The sequence below is a fragment of the Nerophis lumbriciformis genome, linkage group LG18, assembly GCF_033978685.3.
Source record: "Nerophis lumbriciformis linkage group LG18, RoL_Nlum_v2.1, whole genome shotgun sequence".
In the NCBI taxonomy this organism is placed as follows: domain Eukaryota; kingdom Metazoa; phylum Chordata; class Actinopteri; order Syngnathiformes; family Syngnathidae; genus Nerophis; species Nerophis lumbriciformis.
Window position 1 is genome coordinate 15,002,186 of NC_084565.2, and position 23,959 is coordinate 15,026,144.

The following is a 23,959-nucleotide window of genomic DNA, read 5'->3' on the forward strand; positions in this document are numbered from 1 at the left end:
GTCATGGCAACAGTGTGACGCTAAAGTTCATTGGACGCCTTTACAGAACGGATATATTCCGTTTTGTTTGGGAAGTTGCACTCGAGTAGTTTTGTTGTTGTAATGTAACACACTTTAATTCAAGCATCGAACAAACCTTTACAGTGTTTGGGGTGTGTTCTCGTATATACTGCACCACACTCCAGTCCGGTAGGTGGCGGTAACGCACTCATAAAGTTGAAGAAGAAGAAGTCAGTTTAAAAAACCTGCTAGCTTGTTAGTTACACACAACAAACGCATTTCTTTTGACGTAGACGTACGTCAGATACCAGCAGACATGCCTTTCTATGAAGTTTACTCTCGTCCTGTCTTAATTCGATACAAAACAAGTATTTGCACCAGCGCCACTGTGTTCCTAGTCGCGGTCCTGTGTCTCACTTACGTCCCGCCGTTGCTGGTGGCTTACCGGAGCCAAGGTACACACATGGCTGCTAAAAAAAACAAACTCCTACGTGACATTTGCGCAGTTTAACGTGCGGTCTCACTCGTACTGCAGGTTTCTGGATTAAAAGGAGCACGTATGAGGAGCAGCCAGTCGTACGGTTCCAGTATGAGACTCTACTGGTGGCTGCGACCAGTATGAGCGGAGACTATGTAGCCTGGAGCACCGCCTCTCATCTGAACAACATGCTGGGAAACAGCCTGCGAATCCCTCTGGTTTCTGTACGAACATCCCCCCATGCAAATGTACTTAACTTCATTGATTTCAGATTAACTCTCTAATGATCCAATGGTGTGTGTGTGTGAACACAATCTATAGGTAAGGGAAGAGGACCAAAACCAGGACGGAAAGATGGACCTTCTCGATTTTCAACTGCAGTTACCTCTGAGGGATGAAGAACATGTGTACAGTATCCAACTGCTTCTGACCTTCAGCTACCAACTCTTTGTATGTATCCTGCTGAATCGCCTACAATCATACTTGCTAACCTTGAGACCTCCGATTTCGGGAGGGGGGGGGGGGGGGGCGTGGTTAAGAGGGGAGGAGTATATTTACAACTATAATTCTCCAAGTCAAGTATTTCATATATAAATCAAATCAAATCAACTTTATTTATAAAGCTCATTTAAAATTTACCACAGGGGTAGCCAAAGTGCTGTACAATGGGCAGGTTAAAAGATAATAAGAGTACCGAGCAAACACAACACAACATAAACAGAACACGATAAAAAATAAATAAATAAAGTAGAATAAATAAAAACATAAAAACAGGTTCACAGCAGGTGTATTATGGGGCGCCATTGCAGGATATATATATATATATCTATATATATAAGAAATACTTGACTTTAAGTGAATTATAGCTATATATATATATATATATATATATATATATATATATATATGAGAAATACTTGAATTTCAGTGTTCATTTATTTACACATATACACACACATAACATTCATCTACTCATTGTTGAGTTAAGGGTTGAATTGTCCATCCTTGTTCTATTCTCTGTCACTATCTTTCTAACCATGCTGAACACCCTCTCTGATGATGCATTGCTGTGTGACACGCACAAAAGTGCTTTCATCAAATGCACTAGAGTCTGGAATGTTCCATCTCTCCCTAGCATGCCCCAAAACCGGTCCATCTTTGCTTCCTGAGGAAGAACTTCACTGCCAAACACTTGGTAGTCCACTACTTCTTCCCGTAGGCTATCCAGGTCCAATCGCAGCTGCGACTTAAAACTTACAAGCGTATTTCTTCATCTTACTCGTCGTCGGCGTTGCCACGGCTGTATCTTCCTCGTTCTTCTGCTTCGTCTCCTTGTTGTGTGCGCAGTTGTGCACTGCACTCTCTAAAAGCCGTAGATGTTATTGTCACATATGCATGTACAGTAGATGGCAGTATTGTCCTGTTTAAGAGTGTCACAACATTGCTGTTTACGGCAGACGAACTGCTTTACGGTAGACGAAAACGTGACTGCTGTTGTTGTGTGTTGTTACCGCGCTGGGAGGACGTTAATGAAACTGCCTAACAATAAACCCACATAAGAAACCAAGAACTCGCCCTCGATCATTCTACAGTTATAACGTGATTGGGCAGGCACGCTGTTTATATTGTGGGAAAGCGGACGTGAAAACAGGCTGTCGACATGTCACTCAGGTTCGCATGGAGCTGGAGGGGGGCGCGGCCTCCAGCTCCGCCTGAATTTCGGGAGATTTTCGGGAGAAAATTTGTCCCGGGAGGTTTTCGGGAGAGGCACTGAATTTCGGGAGTCTCCCGGAAAATCCGAGAGTGTTGGCAAGTATGCCTACAATGCATGCAACAGTGAAGTCAAAAGTGCGGCCCAGGGGCCATTTTCAGTCTGTTTTTTTTCATAGGACCTCGGCATATTCTGAACGTGAAATAAATTATTTATTAAAGTGACTGTCTGCTGTGGTGCCCAGACATACAGTCGCGATCAAAAGAGTACATATAAGGATGTCCGATAATGGCTTTTTTGCCGATATCCCGATATTGTCCAACTCTTAATAACCGATTCCGATATCAACCGATACCGATATATACGGTCGTGGAATTAACACATTATTATGCCTGATTTTGTTGTGATGCCCCGCTGGATGCAGTAAGCAATGTAACTTCACCATGAATTGATTAACCTGGACCCCGACTTAAACAAGTTGAAAAACGTATTTGGGTGTTACCATTTATGTACTGTGGGCGGCGTGGCAAAGTTGGTAGAGTGGCCGTGCCAGCAATCGGAGGGTTGCTGGTTACTGGGGTTCAATCCCCACCTTCTACCATCCTAGTCAAGTCCGTTGTGTCCTTGGGCAAGACACTTCACCCTTGATCCTGATGGCTGCTGGTTAGCGCCTTGCATGGCAGCTCCCGCCATCAGTGTGTGAATGTGTGTGTGAATGGCTGAATGTGGAAATACTGTCAAAGCGCTTTGAGTACCTTGAAGGTAGAAAAGCGCTATACAAGTATAACCCATTTATCATTTATATTTATTTACTGTGCAAGTTTCAATCAAGCAATCAAATACAAGGTTTTCCAAAATAAGAGAACAACTTCAACTCCAGTTATGGAAAAAAGTGCCAACATGGCACTGCCATATTTATTATTGAAGTCACAAAGTGCTTTTTTTTTTTTAACATGCCTCAAAACAGCCTGGAATTTGGGACATGCTCTCCCTGAGATAATCCTGATATCCACTACAACTATGGGAAATACTATACTTTGACTTTCACAAAGTGCATTATTTGTGATTTTTTTTTTAAACATGCCTCAAAACAACAGCTACAAAAAAAATGAAGGCACACAGCTTCAGTTCAGAGTATACTAGAGCATACTTGCCAACCTTGAGACCTCCGAATTCGGGAGATGGGGGGGGGGGGGGGGGTATATATTGTAGCGTCTCGGAAGAGTTAGTGCTGCAAGGGGTTCTGGGTATTTGTTCTGTTGTGTTTATGTTGTGTTACGGTGCGGATATGTTCTCCCGAAATGTGTTTGTCATACTTGTTTGGTGTGGGTTCACAGTGTGGCGCATATTTGTAACAGTGTTAAAGTTGTTTATACGGCCTCCCTCAGTGTGACCTGTATGGCTGTTGAACAAGTATGCTTGCATTCACTTATGTGTGTTTTAAAAGCCGCATATATTATGTGACTGGGCCGGCACGCTGTTTGTAATGAGGAAAAGCGGACGTGACGACAGGTTGTAGAGGACGCTAAAGGCAGTGCCATTAAGGCACGTCCCCAATATTGTTGTCCGGGTGGAAATCGGGAGAAATTCGGGAGAATGGTTGCCCCAGGAGATTTTCGGGAGGGGCACTGAAATTCGGGAGTCTCCCGGGAAAATCGGGAGGGTTGGCAAGTATGCCCTACATCCGTGTTTTACCAAATATGTACCGCTCTGTACAGCGGCGTTTTAAAAAGTCATTAATTTTACTTTTTGAAACCGATACCGATAATTTCCGATATTACATTTTAAAGCATTTATCGGCCGATATTATCGGACATCTCTAAGTACATACACTGGTAAAGAACATAATGTCATGGCTGTCTTGAGTTTCCAATCATTTCTACAACTCTTATTTTTTTGTGATAGAGTGATTGGAGCACATACTTGTTGGTCACAAAAAACATTCATGAAGTTTGGTTCTTTTATGAATTTATTATGGGTCTACTGAAAATGTGACCAAATCTGCTGGGTCAAAAGTATACATACAGCAATGTTAATATTTGGTTACATGTCCCTTGGCAAGTTTCACTGCAATAAGGTGCTTTCGGTAGCCATCCACAAGCTTCTGGCAAGCTTCTGTTTGAATTTTTGACCACTCCTCTTGACAAAACTGGTGCAATTCAGCTAAATTTGTTGGTTTTCTGACATGGACTTGTTTCTTCAGCATTGTCCACACGTTTAAGTCAGGACTTTGGGAAGGCCATTCCAAAACCTTCATTCTAACCTAATTTAGCCATTCCTTTACCATTTTTGACATGTGTTTGGGGTCATTGTCCTGTTGGAACACCCAACTGCGCCCAAGACCCAAGATGATTTTAGGTTGTCCTGAAGAATTTGGAGGTAATCCTCCTTTTTCATTGTCCCATTTACTCTATGTAAAGCACCAGTTCCATTGGCAGCAAACAGGCCCAGAACATAATACTACCACCACCATGCTTGACGGTAGACATGGTGTTCCTGGGATTAAAGGCCTCACCTTTTCTCCTCCAAACATATTGCTGGGTATTGTGGCCAAACAGCTCAATTTTTGTTTCATCTGACCACAGACCTTTCCTCCAGAAGGTCTTATCTTTGTCCATGTGATATCAGACCAAATATTAACATTGCTGTATGTATACTTTTGACCCAGCAGATTTGGTCACACTTTCAGTAGATCCATAATAAATTCATAAAATAACCAAATGAATGTTTTTTGTGACCAACAAGTATTTGCTCCAATCACTCTATCACAAAAAAATAAGAGTTGTAGAAATTATTGGAAACTCAAGACAGCCATGACATTATGTTCTTTACAAGTGTATGTAAACTTTTGACCACGACTGTACAATGAAACATGCAAGCATTAGGCTATTTTAAGTCACCTTACTTGGTTTTAGGTTGTATCAACTGCATCCTATAATTTTTCATTTTGCAGCCTTGGTCTGAAAAGTTTGTAACATACAGTATAGTGGAACTAACAGGTGTGGTATGTGGAAGCCTTGGAAAACCACATACACTCCAAATAGGCCTAGGTGATACGGCCTAAAAATCAAATCTCAGATTTTTTTTTTACAAAAAATTTGATTTACAATTTTTTCGGATTTTTTTTTTTTTCTACTTTTTAAAGAAACCATTAAATACAAATGACAGATAATTTCAAACCATTTTTTCTTTTATTTGATCAAAAACTAGGAGTTTGAAATGACACTGCATACACTGCATCGTACTCTTAGCTAATACTGTATTGAATAAGGTTGTTCTTTTTAGACTATATATAAATTTGTACTTTTTATGGGATGATTTTCAAAGGAACTAAATCACCTACTCAGTGGCCTAGTGGTTAGAGTGTCCGCCCTGAGATCGGTAGGTTGGGAGTTCAAATCCCGGCCGAGTCATACCAAAGACTATAAAAATGGGACCCATTACCTCCCTGCTTGGCACTCAGCATCAAGGGTTGGAATTGGGGGTTAAATCACCAAAATGATTCCCGGGCGCAGCCACCGCTGCTGCCCACTGCTCCCCTCACCTCCCAGGGGGTGATCAAGGGTGATGGGTCAAATGCAGAGAATAATCTGGCCACACCTAGTGTGTGTGTGACAATCATTGGTACTTTAACTTTAACTTTAAGAGCTTCCTCTGGGTAGCAATACTTTTGTCTTGAATAAATACTTATGTTAACAAAAATATAGCATTGCCCACCACATGCAAATAAATAATCATCCTCAACATTGAGATCAATAATCTGAAAACTTAAAGCTCCTGTCTAGGGATGATGTTTGATAAGAAATTATCGAGTTCGAGCCTATTATCGAATCCTCTTATCGAACCGATTCCTTATTGGTTCTCTTATCGAGTCCAGATAGGTTGTTGTATATGGAAAAAAACACACAATATTTGGTTTAACAAAAGCTCACTTTTATTATATAAGAACAAAATAAAATCTAATAAATACATAAATATTGACTGTTACCCCCCTAAAAAAATAAAATAAATAAATATTGACTGTTGTTACCCAAAGTATATTACCGGTAAGTGGGATTTTTCAGAAAAACAAATATATACAGTAACACAAAAACAACCTGTCTCTGTGATCACTATAGGTGTATAAAAAATAATGTAGTGTTAAATAAAATCTGTCCCTTGGGCACAAAACTGAAAATAATACAGCTCTCCAAAAAGTGCACTTCTGCTGCTATTTGACATAACTGTTTGTTATGATGCTTTGACATTTTTGCACTTTATTTCTTTATTGAAAGAAAATTCTATGAAGAGAGAAGTTGTTTGCAAATGTGGTTACAATGCTAAAAAATGAAAAGTTAAAGCTAAAAAAAGAAATACACTTTATTGAGTTAACATTATTTCTTTATAGGGGGAATGTGATGTTCTGAGCTAGGGAATATAACAACTACACTACCCAGCATGCAACGGGAGTGACGAGCATGCGAGGTAGCCCCGAAAAGTGTTGTTGCATGTCGCCACGCCGGCAGTTAAGAATGATGTTATGAGCACGCTGTGAAAGTAAACGTCAAGAACTCAGCCAACACGCCTCGTCTGCATTATTTATAATTAGACAGACAACACATATACAGTGTGATTTTGTTTTGTTTACAAGGAAAGAAAAACAAAAGTTAAAAATGGGAGATCATGTCATATATGTTGTATATATATGTATGTGCTGCGGTTGCTTTAAGAACGTTGCGTTGCGACAACTGCCGTAAAGGAGGTGCGTTGCTAGCCTGGTTGCTATGTTTCCGGTTGGTCGTAAAAGTGTTCGTCATGTGTTTGTACCCTGCTCAAACCTCTCAGTAAAGTTATTCATTGGATTATACCTTTTGTTTTGAACTTTATTACACCTTGGAGCGCTTTTTCCGGTCCTTTGTTTTTCCTGCTTTCGCTATCTGCGCCTAATGACTGAGCTACGTGACGTCATTTCTTGTGATGTCCGACGGGGCATTTCTGGTCGGGACGGGATTCGTTCCCAGGGATTCGAATAAAGAACCAACTCTTATTCTTTACTATGGTGGTCTCGATAACGGGTACCGGTTCTCAAAAAGGGATTCGAGTCCGAGGACTCGGTTCTTTTCTTATCGAACAACCGGGAAAACCGGTTTCGAGTATCATCCCTACTCCTGTCTTGAATAAAATATGTTTGTAAATAAAAATGGAGTATTATACATTGTCTGCAAATAAATAATCAAGTAATACAATGAGAATACTCTATAAAAGTGGATGAAGGCAACCTTTTTCATTCACACATCTTGGTGGTATGGAGAACGACTGCTGTCGTAATCGTAATGTGCACTGTGCTTCTTTCTCATCATACATACTTTGTGCACATGATTCCACCACAGTAAAATGCCTTTTAACTTGGAGTTTGTTTGTTGTTGCGGTCTTGTTCGGCTCATAGTTACATTTCTCGCACTCGACTGGAGACTTGAATTTCAGATGCTGGAATAAGTTTGTGCTGATGCCTTTTTTAAACAAATTTTGCACAGTCCAGCCATTTTCTCCACGCTTGCTGTTGCAAAACCAAACTACTGACAATACTTTTCTTTTCTTTGGAACAAACATCTCACTCTCGTTAGCTTTAGCTTTAGCCATGTTTTGAATAAGGGGGCGGGCGAGGGCTACAGAAGTTCATGGGGGCAAAAAGTATGCCGGAGCAAGAGTAGGAAATAAAACAATGTATAATTTTTTTAAATAGTCTGCAGCACAAAACTCAAATATATCGATATCATTGATATATTGCCCAGGCCTAGCTCCAACCAAACCAATATCTTGTGTTGTGTCAGTTAAGGCAGTGGTTCTCAAATGGGGGTACGCGTACCCCTGGGGGTACTTGAAGGTATGCCAAGGGGTACGTGAGATTTTTTTTTAATATTCTAAAAATAGCAACAATTCAAAAATCCTTTATAAATATATTTATTGAATAATAGGCTATTCCATTCATTACAATGCAATATTCAGTGTTGACAGCTAGATTTTTTGTGGACATGTTCCATAAATATTGATGTTAAAGATTTCTTTTTTTGTGAAGAAATGTTTAGAATTAAGTTGGATCTCTATTGCAATCCCCACAGAAGGCACTTTAAGTTGATGATTACTTCTATGTGTAGAAATCTTTATTTATAATTGAATCACTTGGTTTTTTTTTCGACAAGTTTTTAGTTATTTTTATATCTTTTTTTCCAAATAGTCCAAGAAAGACCACTATAAATGAGCAATATTTTGCACTGTTATACAATTTAATAAATCAGAAACTGATGACATAGTGCTGTATTTTACTTCTTTATCTCTTTTTTTTTCAACCAAAAATGCTTTGCTCTGATTAGGGGGTCCTTGAATTAAAAAAATGTTCACAGGGGGTACATCACTGAAAAAAGGTTGAGAACCACTGAGTTAAGGAATATTAACTGTTGATTCTCGACATGTGTAATCCCCAGCTGGTATTTCCGTTCATAGGTGTGTTAAAAATGTTTACAAATGTAAAAATGAATGGAAGCATCACAGTATTCCAACAGCATATACAAAACCCAAAACCAGTGGAGTTGGCACGTTGTGTAAATCGTAAATAAAAACAGAATGCAATGATTTGCAAATCCTTTTCAACCTATATTTAATTGAATGGACTGCAAACACAACATATTTAATGTTGAAATTGGTAAACTTTGTTATTTTTTGCAAGTGTTAGCTCATTAGGAATTTGATGCCTGCATCATGTTTCAAAAAAGCTGGCACAAGTGGCAAAAAAGACTGAGAAAGTTGAGGAATGCTCATCTAAAACCTATTTGGAACATCCCACAGGTGAACAGGCTAAATGGGAACAGGTGGGTGCCATGATTGGGTATAAAAGCAGCTTCCATGAAATGCTCAGTCATTCACAAACAAGGATGAGGCGAGGGTCCGCAATTTGTAAACAAATGTGTGAGTAAATTGCCGAACAGTTTAAGAACAACATTTGTCAATGAGCTATTACAAGGAATTTAGGGATTTCACCATCTACGGTCCGTAATATCATCCAAGCTCAGGTCCCAAGCTCATCTAAGATGGACTGATGCAAAGTGGAAAAAAGTTCTGTGGTCTGACGAGTCCACATTTCAAATGGTTTTTGGAAACTGTGGATGTCGTGTCCTCTGGACCAAAGAGGAAGAGAACCACCTGGACTGTTATAGGCGCAAAGTTCACCTACTCAGTGGCCTAGTGGTTAGAGTGTCCGTCCTGAGATCGGTAGGTTGGGAGTTCAAATCCCGGCCGAGTCATACCAAAGACTATAAAAATGGGACCCATTACCTCCCTGCTTGGCACTCAGCATCAAGGGTTGGAATTGGGGGTTAAATCACCAAAATGATTCCCGGGCGCAGCCACCGCTGCTGCCCACTGCTCCCCTCACCTCCCAGGGGGTGATCAAGGGTGATGGGTCAAATGCAGAGAATAATTTCGCCACACCTAGTGTGTGTGTGACAATCATTGGTACTTTAACTTTACTTTAACTTTAAAAGCCAGCATCTGTGATGGTATGGGGGTGTATTAGTGCCCAAGACATGGGTAACTTACACATTTGTGAAGGCACCATTAATGCTTAAAGGTACATAAAGGATTTAGAGCAACATATGTTGCCATCCAAGCAATGTCTTTTTCATGGACGTCCTTGCTTATTTCAGCAAGAGAACGCCAAGCCACATTCACAACAGCGTGGCTTCGTAGTAAAAGAGTGCGGGTACTAGACTGGCCTGCCTGTAGTCCAGACCTGTCCCCCATTGAAAATGGTGGCGCAATATGAAGCGTAAAATACGACTGTTGAACAACTTAAGCTGGACATCAAGCAAGAATGGAAAATAATTCTACCTGAAAAGCTTCAACAATTGGTCTCCTCAGTTCCCAAACGTTTACTGAGGGTTGTTAAAAGGAAAGGCCATGTAACACAGTGGTAAAAATGCCCCTGTGCCAACTCTTTTGCAATGTGTTGCTGCCATTAAATTCAAAGTTAAAAATTAAATTTTTCAGTTTGAACATTAAATATTGTATTTGCAGTGTATTCAAATGAATATAAGTTGAAAAGGATTTGCAAATCATTGTATTCTGTTTTTAATTGCGATTTACACAATGTGCCAACTTCACTGGTTTTGGGTTTCGTACATGTCAGACAAATAAAGTCCTGTTATATAATAATAGTCTAATACAATGATTCTCAAACTGTACTGGTGGTCCTCCATGTAGTGGTACGCCAAATAATCACTAAATTAAATATTGAAACACAGTGCTACTGTTCAAACTGTGTGTAATGTTGTAGTGGCCAAACATATTAAATATACTTTAAAAAAAATACCTCCGACTTGTTTTTAATGAATACTTAGGCCTACTAGGCTACTGTATTATAATGTTGGTCATTATGGTGGTACTGGTAATGGTTTTTTGAGGTTGTACTTGGTGAAAACATTTTGGGAACCACTGATAATATATAATAAATGTATATACTTCGTCCAGATCGTTGCATGAATGCATTAGATATACTGTGTAACCTACTGTACATTAAACTTTTGACTAACACTTAACTTCACCCAACAACGCCGGAAATGTGTCCCGTGAAAAACCGTCTGACTGGAACTCTCTAATAACTAAAGTTCCTTGGGTGAATAATGTAAACTCACTACACTGGTAGTTTTTAGCGCTTCTATAGTGAGATATAAGTTAGGACTTTACACTACTTTATATTAGAAATGGCAACAACAAAGGATGAATGTCACATAACAAGAAAATAGTAACTACGGCATCGGCATGGACTACATTGACGGACGTGAGCAAATTTTCAGGACTTATGCTGATCCCAAATACACGTCAGCAAGTACCAGAAGGTAAGAAAAGCTGGTTTCGTGAAACAAAACGCCAGATAATATATCTGCTAATGGGTGCCATTTTGCGGTCCTTAAACACACACCATAGTAATACTTGTATCTCTGTTGCCGTAATGGGCCGACAATCCATCAAACGGTGCGGCTTCAAAGTCATACTAAAACATTTTGACAGATTTTTGAATGCCGTGTGTAATGTTCTTTATTTTCAATGAAACATTTAAAGTTTTGGTGTTGTTTACTGGCATCATATTGCAGTCTACGTATCTCTTATGTGTGAGTACCATCTACTGGTCACACTTATCACACCATGTACCAAATAAAATTACTTCGAAGTCGGTAAGCGCAACCAGAATTATTCCGTACATTAGGCCCACCGGATTATAAGGCACACTGTCAATTTTTTTAAAAATGAAATAATTTTAAGTGCGCCTTATAGTCCGAAAAATACGGTACGATTTTTTTATTTTTATGACGGGGTTAAATAAAAGTATTTAGAATACGGTGCCATCTCAATTCACACTATTTGGATCCTGTCAAAGCCAGATGTGAATGTCTTAATACTAGAATTAGTGAAAATAATTGATGCAGGTGATCCTGTAGAAAAGGAACAACGAAACATTTAAAGAACAAATAGCCAGAATACATGCGGATATACACAGACGGTTCCAAAAATATGACTAATGTTATAATATTAGTCATATTACAATATAATATGGCAGCAGTAGAGGTGAGAATCCATCAGTTGCAAATACAGCATGGCAAACAGGTTTCAAACAAACTATCAGTATTTACAGTAAAGCTTGTGGCCATTTTATAGACACTATCTGCTCCAATTCAGCAGCAGTATTGATGGCACTGTATACCCTGTCTGCTGTGGAACAATAGCCTAAGAAATTATGTGTGTAAACCAAGTACCAGCGCCACTTCTAACATACTTAGCTCAGACCAATACATCCAATATTAATATTTGCTGACACATTCAATAGCTAATGAACTTGTGAACTTAGTAATTACTGAGGGTATGACTTTTTGGGAGGTGTTTTATCCAAGAAATCTTTGATCTAAAAGGGTTTGATTGATTGAGATTTTTATTAGTAGGTTGCACAGTGAAGTACATATTCCGTACAATTGACCACTAAATGGTAACACCCGAATAAGTTTTTCAACTTGTTTAAGTCGGGGTCCACTTAAATTGATTCATTGGGTTGATGTCATTCGTCACAAAACTTGATTGTTTACATTAGTATTGTCACATATTTTTCTACAACTGGACGTGTGATTTAGAGTCAAAAAGTGAAACTAACCTTTATTCTTTCTGACTGATTTGCCAGACGAAGGCGATAGTGGTGATGCAGAGCCTGGCATTCGTGCAGCACTCTTCCGCTGTCCCCGGAGCTAAGCTGTTTGTTAGTGGAGACCTGAAGCTGCAGCAGAGGACACCCCTGCCTCACTGTGGACTTTTCAACGTTTACAATGTGAGAGGAACTAGTAATTTGTCTTTTTTTTAATAATAGTGTTCTTATACGATTATACATTGACATTAGATTTACACAGGCATAATTTCTAAGATTATATGATTTTAACTTTGTAACTTTTTCATTTGAACATTTTTTATTTATTATTGACATACCGGTACTTACTTTCGACTACCGCCCAACTTTGGGCATTGGCCACAAATAAGAGTTCTGGGCTAACTTTTCCAGCTGGCCCCTTTATGCCAGAGAGAGCACAGAGACCGTGAACAGGGATTGTCTTGATGCACTCGGTTAATATCTTGCACGTTTGGCTGGTTGAAGATGGGGTCTAGCTTCTGTGCAAGGAATGACCTGCGCAGAAAAGTCAATGCAGATGGGCTGTACGCATAGCTTTTTCACTAGTAGCACTGGTGCTACTAATCATAGACATCTTATAAGTAGACGCAGCACTGACTGCTGTGACGCGAGAAATTGGGCCGCCATCTTGAAGTGGTGATGAGGAGCCGGCGAGCAGCCTAAACTGACAGTTGACAGGTGGAAAACAAAGATGCCGGTGTTCAGCGTTTTCCTGCTCAAATGAGCGGACTGTTGAAAATAGGAATCGAGGGATTACCTTTCACAAGTAAGATTAGTAGATTAACGTACTATTGGTTGTAGTTTGTGAAAATATTACCACAGAGTTGAGAAGGAACAAAGACCTTCAATAGTACTGAAATCGTAGCCGCTACCAAACAAGAGTGTGACCATAATAGAATTGCTTGTCAATGAAATTAATTAAATTTAAAAATATTATACTTGAATAATATAAAGTTGAAATAAATGATGAAGATAAAGATTGTAAAAGTCAACAGGAGTAAAAGTTATAAAGTATATTTTAATATAATATAATATAGTAAAAGTTACAAAACACAAGACAATACTTTCTTAACAGTATAATTGTAACCAGGAATAAGTCTTCAAGTAACAACATTCAAATACTAACATTGTTGGGTAAGACAGAATTTGGTTTTATTCTGAATCCAGTGAAACAGATAGGTGGTGTTAGCTGATATAAAGACTTTTAGGTGCTTATATATGTTTATGTTTAAGTATTTGACAGACGCTTTTATCCAAAGCGACATCCACAAAAAATACATATAAAACAATCACTGTAAACATCATTTAGGGGAAGAATGTAATACACAATATCAATACAAAGTGTCAAAACAGAATAAACTATCTGCTGCTGCAGCAACAGAGATACAGTCTATAGATCCCTAAGATATATAGATAGCTAATGTATTCATACATTATTTATGTAGGATATATATGCATGTATATATAACTTAATCATATTGTTTATTGAACATAAAAATAGCTGACCGTTTTCCCCCCCTTCTCTGGGATTATATTCCCAGTTTTGATCTCGGACGTCTGGTCATTTATAGCATATAAGAATATTCTATTAGTGTTCAGCAAACTATAAATAATGAAACACGCCAAAACCTACTGTACTGTGTACTTGTAGAAATACCCTTTACAAAGCTAAAATATGCCAAAACAACCACTTTGCTGCTGCCAAAAATTGATTTCAAGTAATATTTTGATAATGACACATCTCATCTCTGCATATTTTACTAGAATAACCTTATGAGCGTTACATATATCAAAATGAAGTACCTACTGTACTGTTTACTTGTTGAAATACCCTTTTTAGAGCAAATATCTACCCAAATGGCCACTTTGCTGCTGCCAAAAATATATTTCAGGTAATATTTGGATATTTACACATCGCATATTTACATATTTTACTAGAATACCCTTATGGGCATTACATATATATAAATCAAGTACCTACTGTACTGTTTATTTGTTGAAATACCCTTTACAAAGCTAAAAACTACCAAAACGACCACTTTGCTATTGCCAAAAATGATTTCAAGTAACATTTTGATATTGACACATCTCATCTCTGCATATCTTACTAGAATACCCTTACGGACATTACATATATCAAAATCAAGTACCTACTGTAGTGTTTACTTGTTAAAATACCCTTTTTAGAGCTGAAAACTACCCAAATGGCTACTTTGCTGCTGCCAAAAATTGATTCCAGGTGATTTTAACAATAATAACAAAATGTCAAAACATTTCTCTAAAAAAACAATATTATACATTCCGAAAATATAAACGATAGCAAGAATATATATATATATATATATATATATATATATATATATATATATATATATATATATATATATATATATATATATATATATATACAGGTAAAAGCCAGTAAATTAGAATATTTTGAAAAACTTGATTTATTTCAGTAATTGCATTCAAAAGGTGTAACTTGTACATTATATTTATTCATTGCACACAGACTGATGCATTCAAATGTTTATTTCATTTAATTTTGATGATTTGAAGTGGCAACAAATGAAAATCCAAAATTCCGTGTGTCACAAAATTAGAATATTACTTAAGGCTAATACAAAAAAGGGATTTTTAGAAATGTTGGCCAACTGAAAAGTATGAAAATGAAAAATATGAGCATGTACAATACTCAATACTTGGTTGGAGCTCCTTTTGCCTCAATTACTGCGTTAATGCGGCGTGGCATGGAGTCGATGAGTTTCTGGCACTGCTCAGGTGTTATGAGAGCCCAGGTTGCTCTGATAGTGGCCTTCAACTCTTCTGCGTTTTTGGGTCTGGCATTCTGCATCTTCCTTTTCACAATACCCCACAGATTTTCTATGGGGCTAAGGTCAGGGGAGTTGGCGGGCCAATTTAGAACAGAAATACCATGGTCCGTAAACCAGGCACGGGTAGATTTTGCGCTGTGTGCAGGCGCCAAGTCCTGTTGGAACTTGAAATCTCCATCTCCATAGAGCAGGTCAGCAGCAGGAAGCATGAAGTGCTCTAAAACTTGCTGGTAGACGGCTGCGTTGACCCTGGATCTCAGGAAACAGAGTGGACCGACACCAGCAGATGACATGGCACCCCAAACCATCACTGATGGTGGAAACTTTACACTAGACTTCAGGCAACGTGGATCCTGTGCCTCTCCTGTCTTCCTCCAGACTCTGGGACCTCGATTTCCAAAGGAAATGCAAACCAAACCAACCCAAACCATCAGTGATGGTTTGGGGTGCCATGTCATCTGCTGGTGTCGGTCCACTCTGTTTCCTGAGATCCAGGGTCAACGCAGCCGTCTACCAGCAAGTTTTAGAGCACTTCATGCTTCTTGCTGCTGACCTGCTCTATGGAGATGGAGATTTCAAGTTCCAACAGGACTTGGCGCCTGCACACAGCGCAAAATCTACCCGTGCCTGGTTTACGGACCATGGTATTTCTGTTCTAAATTGGCCCGCCAACTCCCCTGACCTTAGCCCCATAGAAAATCTGTGGGGTATTGTGAAAAGGAAGATGCAGAATGCCAGACCCAAAAACGCAGAAGAGTTGAAGGCCACTATCAGAGCAACCTGGGCTCTCATAACACCTGAGCAGTGCCAGAAACTCATCGACTCCATGCCACGCCGCATTAACGCAGTAATTGAGGCAAAAGGAGCTCCAACCAAGTATTGAGTATTGTACATGCTCATATTTTTCATTTTCATACTTTTCAGTTGGCCAACATTTCTAAAAATCCCTTTTTTGTATTAGCCTTAAGTAATATTCTAATTTTGTGACACACGGAATTTTGGATTTTCATTTGTTGCCACTTCAAATCATCAAAATTAAATGAAATAAACATTTGAATGCATCAGTCTGTGTGCAATGAATAAATATAATGTACAAGTTACACCTTTTGAATGCAATTACTGAAATAAATCAAGTTTTTCAAAATATTCTAATTTACTGACTTTTACCTGTGTGTGTGTGTGTGTGTGTGTGTGTGTGTGTGTGTGTGTGTGTGTGTGTGTGTGTGTGTGTGTGTGTGTGTGTGTGTGTGTGTGTGTGTGTATATATATATATATATATATACAGTATACATATATAATAATAATGGATTAGATTTATATAGCGCTTTTCTAGACACTCAAAGCGCTTCACAGAAGTGAGAACCCATCATTCATTCACACCTGGTGGTGGTAAGCTACTTTCGTAGCCACAGCTGCCCTGGGGTAGACTGACGGAAGCGTGGCTGCCAATTTGCGCCTACGGCCCCACAACACACATGGGGGAAAGTCCTAGTTCAGGCGTCGGCAACCTTTACCACTCAAAGAGCCATTTTGACCAGTTTCACAAAATAAAGAAAACAATGGGAGCCACAAAACTCTTTTGAAATTTAAAATGAAATAACACTGCATACAAAGTTTTTTTTTGCTTTGTGCTATGTGTAAACCAGGGGTTTCAGATACGCGGCCCGCACCTTAATATGAAAATGTGATGTTAGTGTGGCCCGCAAGTTTTATATGAATGGCGCTTGACAGCGTCATACTTGCCAACCCTCCAGATTTTTCCGGGAGACTCACGCCCTCTACGACATGTACTAAGCGTGGCAGCCCAGCCACATGTTGTATGCAGCTTCTGCTTGCACGCGTAAGTGACAGCAATGCATACTTGGTCAAAAGCCATACAGGTTACACTGACGGTGGCCGTATAAAACAACTTTAACACTCTTACTAATATGCGCCACACTGTGAACCCACACCAAACAAGAATGACAAACACATTTCGGGAGAACATCCGCACCGTAACACAACATAAACAAAACAGAACAAATACCCAGAATCCCATGCAGCCCTAACTCTTCCTGGCTACATTATACACCCCCGCTACCACCAAACCCCGCCCACCTCAACCGACGCACTGCATACAACATGTGGCTGGGCTGGCACGCTGGTTGTAGAGGGCGTTAAATGCTGTGCCATCACGGCACGCCCTTATTATTGTTGTGTGGGTGAAAATCTGAGAATATTTGCCCCGGGAGATTTCTGGGAGGGGCACTGAAATCCGGAAGTCTCCCGGGAAAATCGGGAGGGTCGGCAAGTATGCAGCTGAGCCGCATCAGAGTGGTCAAAGAGCCGCATGTTGCCGACCCCTGTCCTAGTTGGAAATACAGCCGAATTAACTCCTGAACTGGCATTTTCACACACACCTCAAACCATCCGCACGCATCCAATGCTTTCTGGTGCACACCAGAAACTATCTGGTGCTCACGAGATACATATCTGGTAGGGCTGTGAATCTTTGGGTGTCCCACGATTCGATTCAATATCGATTCTTGGGGTCATGATTCGATTCAAAGGCGATTTTTTTCAATTCAACACGATTCTCGATTCAAAAACGATTTTTTCCCGATTCAAAAGGATTCTCTATTCATTCAATACATAGGATTTCAGCAGGATCTACCCCAGTCTGCTGACATGCAAGCAGAGTACCGGTAGTAGATTTTTGTAAAAAGCTTTTATAATTGTAAAGGACAATGTTTTATCAACTGATTGCAATAATGTAAATTTGTTTTAACTATTAAATGAACCAAAAATATGACTTACTTTATCTTTGTGAAAATATTGGACACAGTGTGTTGTCAAGTTTATGTGATGCGATGCAAGTGTTTTTATAAATGTCTAATGATAACGTCAATGAGGGATTGTTAATCACTGCTATGTTGAAATTGTAACTAATATTGATTCTGTTGTTGATAAGATTCATTTTTGTTTCACTACTTTTGGTTTGTTCTGTGTCGTGTTTGTGTCTCCTCTCAATTGCTCTGTTTATTGCAGTTCTGAGTGTTGCTGGGTCGGGTTTGGTTTTGGAATTGGATTGCATTGTCATGGTATTGCTGTGTATTGTTTTGTTAGATTGATTAATAAAAATAAAAAAAAAAGATAAAAAAAAAAAAAGAGAATCGATTCTGAATCGCACAACGTGTGAATCGCGGTTCGAATTCGAATCGATTTTTTCCCACACCCCTAATATCTGGTGCGCACCTTGTATGTATCTCGTGAGGTCCAGATATGTATCTCGTGCGCACCAGATATGTATCTCGTGCGCACCAGATATGTATCTCGTGCGCACCAGATATGTATCTCGTGCGCACCAGATATGTATCTCGTGCGCACCAGATATGTATCTCGTGCGCACCAGATATGTATCTCGTGCGCACCAGATATGTATCTCGTGAGCACGCGAAACTTTTGCGTGCTCACGTCACGAGATAGTTTCTCGTTCGCACGAGATACATACCTAAAAAAAAAAAAAAAATTATAAAAAAAAAATCCCCCATGTCCCTTAAGTAGCAATATGAAATGTCTTAAATATCACAAATTCATTATTAACACTCAAACAATGTACACATGTGCATTCATATATGTAAACATGATGCCATCATAAGGCCTACTGCAACCCTGAATTAAACACAGAGCGTCCCTAAACTGCGAGCACTGTAGCACAACGTAGCGGAGTGTAATATGAATTTATGCGCAATGCGTACACTTGTATTAAAATGTGTATTAAATATTTAACAGGAAATAATGTAAATGTAATATAAACATGTATTTGATGCTCAAATCTTAACATTAAGAATTTATTGAGAACTGCCATAATACAGTGTTTCATTATTTACATACACAAAGTTGAATACATGAGCTCAATTTTGATTGCATAACTTAGAGATATCACATTTTAACTATTGTGTGCAATAACATTGTAACTATTTTCTGTTCCATCATTAAAATGTAATGTGTACGTTTTTATCATGTAGGTCTACGATTTATTTTGACCAGTGATTCTCAAACTGTGGTACGTGTACCACTAATGGTACGCTGGCTCCATCTAGTGGTTCGCCAAAGACTCACTTGATTAAAGTACAGTGTTTTTTTTTCCTATATTCAAACACAGTGTTACTGTTCGAACTGTGTGTATATGTTACAGGGGCCAAAAATATGAAATACAATTGTTAAATAAAACCACTGCCTAATTTTTAATGAATATTTACGCTACTGTATTTTAAAGGCTTACTGAAATGCGATTTTCTTATTTAAACGGGGATAGCAGGTCCATTCTATGTGTTATGCTTGATCATTTCGCGATATTGCCAAATTTTTGCTGAAAGGATTTAGTAGAGAACATAGACGATAAAGTTCGCAACTTTTGGTCACTGATAAAAAAGCCTTGCCTGTACCGGAAGTAGCAGACGATATGCGCGTGACGTCACAGGTTGTGGAGCTCTTCACATCCGCACATTGTTTACAATCATGGCCACCAGCAGCGAGAGCGATTCGGACCGAGAAAGCGACGATTTCCCCATTAATTTGAGCGAGGATGAAATATTTGTGGATGAGAAAAGGGAGAGTGAAAGACTAGAGGGCAGTGGGAGCGATTCAGATAGGGAAGATGCTGTGAGAGGCGGGTGGGACCTGATATTCAGCTGGGAATGACTAAAACAGTAAATAAACACAAGACATATATATACTCTATTAGCCACAACACAACCAGGCTTATATTTAATGTGCCACAAATGAATCCCGCATAACAAACACCTCCCCCCTCCTGTCCATACAACCCGCCAATACAACTCAAACACATGCACAACACACTCAATCCCACAGCCCAAAGTACCGTTCACCTCCCCAAAGTTCATACAGCACATACATTTCCCCAAAGTCCCCAAAGTTACGTACGTGACATGCACATAGCGGCACGCACGTACGGGCAAGCGATTAAATGTTTGGAAGCCGCAGCTGCATGCGTACTCACGGTACCGTGTCTGCGTATCCAACTCAAAGTCCTCCTGGTAAGAGTCTCTGTTGTCCCAGTTCTCCACAGGCCAATGGTAAAGTTTGACTGTCATCTTTCGGGAATGTAAACAATGAAACACCGGCTGTGTTTGTGTTGCTGCAGCCGCCCGCAATACACCGCTTCCCACCTACAGCTTTCTTCTTTGCAGTCTCCATTGTTCATTGAACAAATTGCAAAAGATTCACCAACACGGATGTCCAGAATACTGTGGAATTTTGCGATGAAAACAGACGACTGCTGGCCACCATGCTGTCCCAAAATGTCCTCTACAATCCGTGACGTCACGCGCAGACGTCATCATACCGAGACGTTTTCAGCAGGATATTTCGCGCGGAATTTAAAATTGCACTTTAGTAAGCTAACCCGGCCGTATTGGCATGTGTTGCAATGTTAAGATTTCATCATTGATATATAAACTATCAAACTGCGTGGTCGGTAGTAGTGGGTTTCAGTAGGCCTTTAATGCCGGTCATTATGGTGTGCTTGGAGAGCCAAGTGTTTTTTGAGGTGGTACTTGGCGAAAAAAGTTTGAGAACCGCTGATTTAGACAATTATGGCCAAACAAAAATATCACTGATCTATAGTTTGTTAAATAAAAAAAGAGCACTTTCAACACCGGTTTGCAATGCATGAAAATATGTGTGTATGACTATGGTCATATTTTCGGACATGTACGCAGTCTTGCTCCTGCTCCTGTGTCTTTAATAGTAACAGTAATTCAGTACAGAATGAGTCATTTCTAAATATTTGCTTCGGCCTACTTACTGTTTCATAGATGTCCCGATGGTTCGTCTGCAGATGGAGCTTCAAATTGGTTGTATTTTTGCAGGAAAAAAATTGAGCCACCGGGTTTTGTTTTGTTGTCTACCACGGCAAAGGTGAAGTGCATCCTTCTGTCTTCTCTTCTTTCGTCCCGTTGGAGAAGACATGAGTCTTGCTTTTCCGGGTGAAAAATCAAAACACTTTGTCTTACAAAGACGCGTGTTCTGATTGGATACCCTTTAAGATTTTCCACCAACTCCTCTCCCGCATGCAACTGTGATTGGATATTTTGTTCCACCCGCTTAAAGACGAAATTAAATATGATTGGATTTGGCCCGAGTCTGTGAATGTAAGTGTGAATGTTGTCTATCTGTGTTGGCCCTGCGATGAGGTGACGACTTGTCCAGGGTCTACCCCACCTTCTGCCTGAAATGCAGCTGGGATAGGCTCCAGCACCCCCGCGACCCTGAGAGGGACAATCGGTAGAAAATGATGGATGGATGGATTTCGTGGATTTTTGTCTCAATTTAATTTGTTGACTAAATTGTCAATTAATTTAGTCATTGTTTTAATCAACGTACTTTTGTTTTCATTCATCATTGTCCTGATTTCGTCAAGGGAAAATAGGTTGGTAATGATAATGAAGACAACAATTTTTTGTCAACAAACTTAACACCACTTTTACTGACTAGTTCCTCCAACTCAGATGTTGTTTCTTCTATGTTTGAAGACGTTGAGTGTGTGAGCTATGAGCGGCGAGGCCCCTCAGTGCATGAGGGGCACACACACACACAATGATCAGTGACTTTTCCGTGTCAATCACTTGTCCATTTGGTTATGGTTATGGTTTCAGTTTATTTCAAACATGCTACACAGATGCGCAAAAATTTTACTGTAGTTTGATTAACATTGGCTGGATTTCTTTTCGGGGCAAAATGCAAACTAAAGGGTTAAAATCTGTGTTTGCATGTGTGCGCCTTTTTCTTTTAAAATACTCGCACAACTTATTTTTAGTCGCAAATGCCAGTAAATTACTTGCACTGTACAGTCCTGGATGGGCGTAGTGTGCATAGAGTTGGTCAGTTGCTGGAGACCTTGGCTCTTTCTCGTCTTCTTGATGTGCACTTTGTAAATGAGGGTATGGGCTAAACGAGGGATGTGAAACGCACGGCCCGCAAACATATTTTTAATGAAAGAAACTGCTGTTATAAATGTGTGCACTGGATGTCACGATAGCAATTCAAGTGTAACCCACGTCACACATGACACTTTAAAGATGACGTGTCAGCTGGCTTTAAGCGCCCTCTGGATTGGCTGCAGTGACGTGCAGTGAGGTTGATGGCTGGTGAGGCACTGACTTCATCACAGTCAGATTTACAAACATATGAACCCTAAAGAGTATCTTATTCACCATTTAATTGGCAGCAGTTAACGGGTTATGTTTAAAAGCTCATACCAGCATTCTTCCCTGCTTGGCACTCAGCATCAAGGGTTGGAATTGGGGGTTAAATCACCAAAAATGATTCCCGGGCGCGGCGCCGCTGCTGCCCACTGCTTCCCTCACCTCCCAGGGGGTGAACAAGGGGATGGGTCAAATGCAGAGGACAAATTTCACCACACCTAGTGTGTGTGTGACAATCATTGGTACTTTAACTTAACTTTAACTTAACACATACAAACTGTAGCACACAAAAAAGCACATTTAATAAAAAAACGTTATTATGGTCTTACCTTTACTTATAAATGCGCCGCTGTTGTGCTGGATTAATGAATCCCCTGATGGGAGTGTTATATCAACTAAAGCCCTCACTTCAACTTTCCACGTGCAAGATTGAATCTATTTAAAAAAGTGTAACCGAGGGTTTATAAATGTCGCCTATACTGTATGAAACTACAAAATAACAAACACGGAGGCTCCAGTTTACACGAGGGCCACTTTATTTACCTTCTTTCAAAAACTTCCGCTCCACTCCAACGTGTCAAAATTCCGCTCTTAGCGCCTTCAAAATAAGAGCTCAAGGCATATACTGTATAACAGCGCATAACAGGAACTTAACATCACAAAGAGGAAAGCCCATAAAAATAGGTTACAAATGTTATTTAATAAGAAGCCAAAAAGTGCAAAAACAATAATGTTCGTGTTGGAGGAGTTGTGAATTAGATACACCTGCAGTCTGCAGGTGTACCTAATGTTGTGGCACAGCAGTCATTCACAACTCCTCCAACACGAACATTATTGTTTTTGCACTTTTTGGCTTCTTATTAAATAACTTTTTTAAATAGATTCAATCTTGCACGTGGAAAGTTTAAGTGTGGGCTTTAGTTGATACAACACTCCCATCAGCTGGGTTGCCGTGCATTCTACGGCTGGGGTGCAGGAGGCGGGGCTACTGGAGCCTCAGCCAGTGCGTCTTTTGCAGCCGTTTTATGATTGCTCAGCACAAGAAATACTTTACACACATACAGTTGTTGACAAAATACACTGTACATTATATACCTCAGCTAACTAAACTATGGAAATATATAATATAGTTCATATAGCAATACGGTCTCACTGCACAGCAGACCAGCAGTTAGCCGAGTCCGTCCATGTTGAGGCACTGAGTGACGTGCCTCAACTGGCTGCTGTTCACCGCACCGTCTCTTCTCAGTATTTGAACGGCAAATGTGAAAATTCAGCGATTTTGAATAAAAATAATCTAAAACCGGTGAAGTTAAATGGAAAATAACTTTATAGTATAATCACTGGATACATTTAACAATTTAATATATATTTTTTTCTTTTTAAATTTTTTTTCTTTCCATGATGGCAGGTGAGGCCCCGCCTCACCTGCCTCTAGTGACTGCACGTCACTGATTGGCTGCCACTACTCCAATCAGGTGCAAGCAATCAGCTGCTCTTGTTGTGACTGGCAGCAGTCCTCAGAAT

The 23,959-nt window shown here is 39.6% G+C and overlaps 1 protein-coding gene across 1 annotated transcript in view; it reads left to right on the forward strand.

Annotated features, from left to right (window-relative positions):
- The first annotated feature begins 82 nt into the window (after window positions 1–82).
- The window catches only part of tmem231 (transmembrane protein 231), a 33,111-nt gene continuing 9,234 nt past the window's right edge, over window positions 83–23,959 (forward strand). Inside the window, exons 1-4 of the mRNA XM_061977725.2 lie at window positions 83–455; window positions 536–702; window positions 800–928; window positions 12,391–12,534. Of these exons, the coding sequence (XP_061833709.1) occupies window positions 317–455; window positions 536–702; window positions 800–928; window positions 12,391–12,534 (579 nt within the window). The 5' untranslated portion in view covers window positions 83–316. The remainder of the gene's footprint in view (window positions 456–535; window positions 703–799; window positions 929–12,390; window positions 12,535–23,959) is intronic.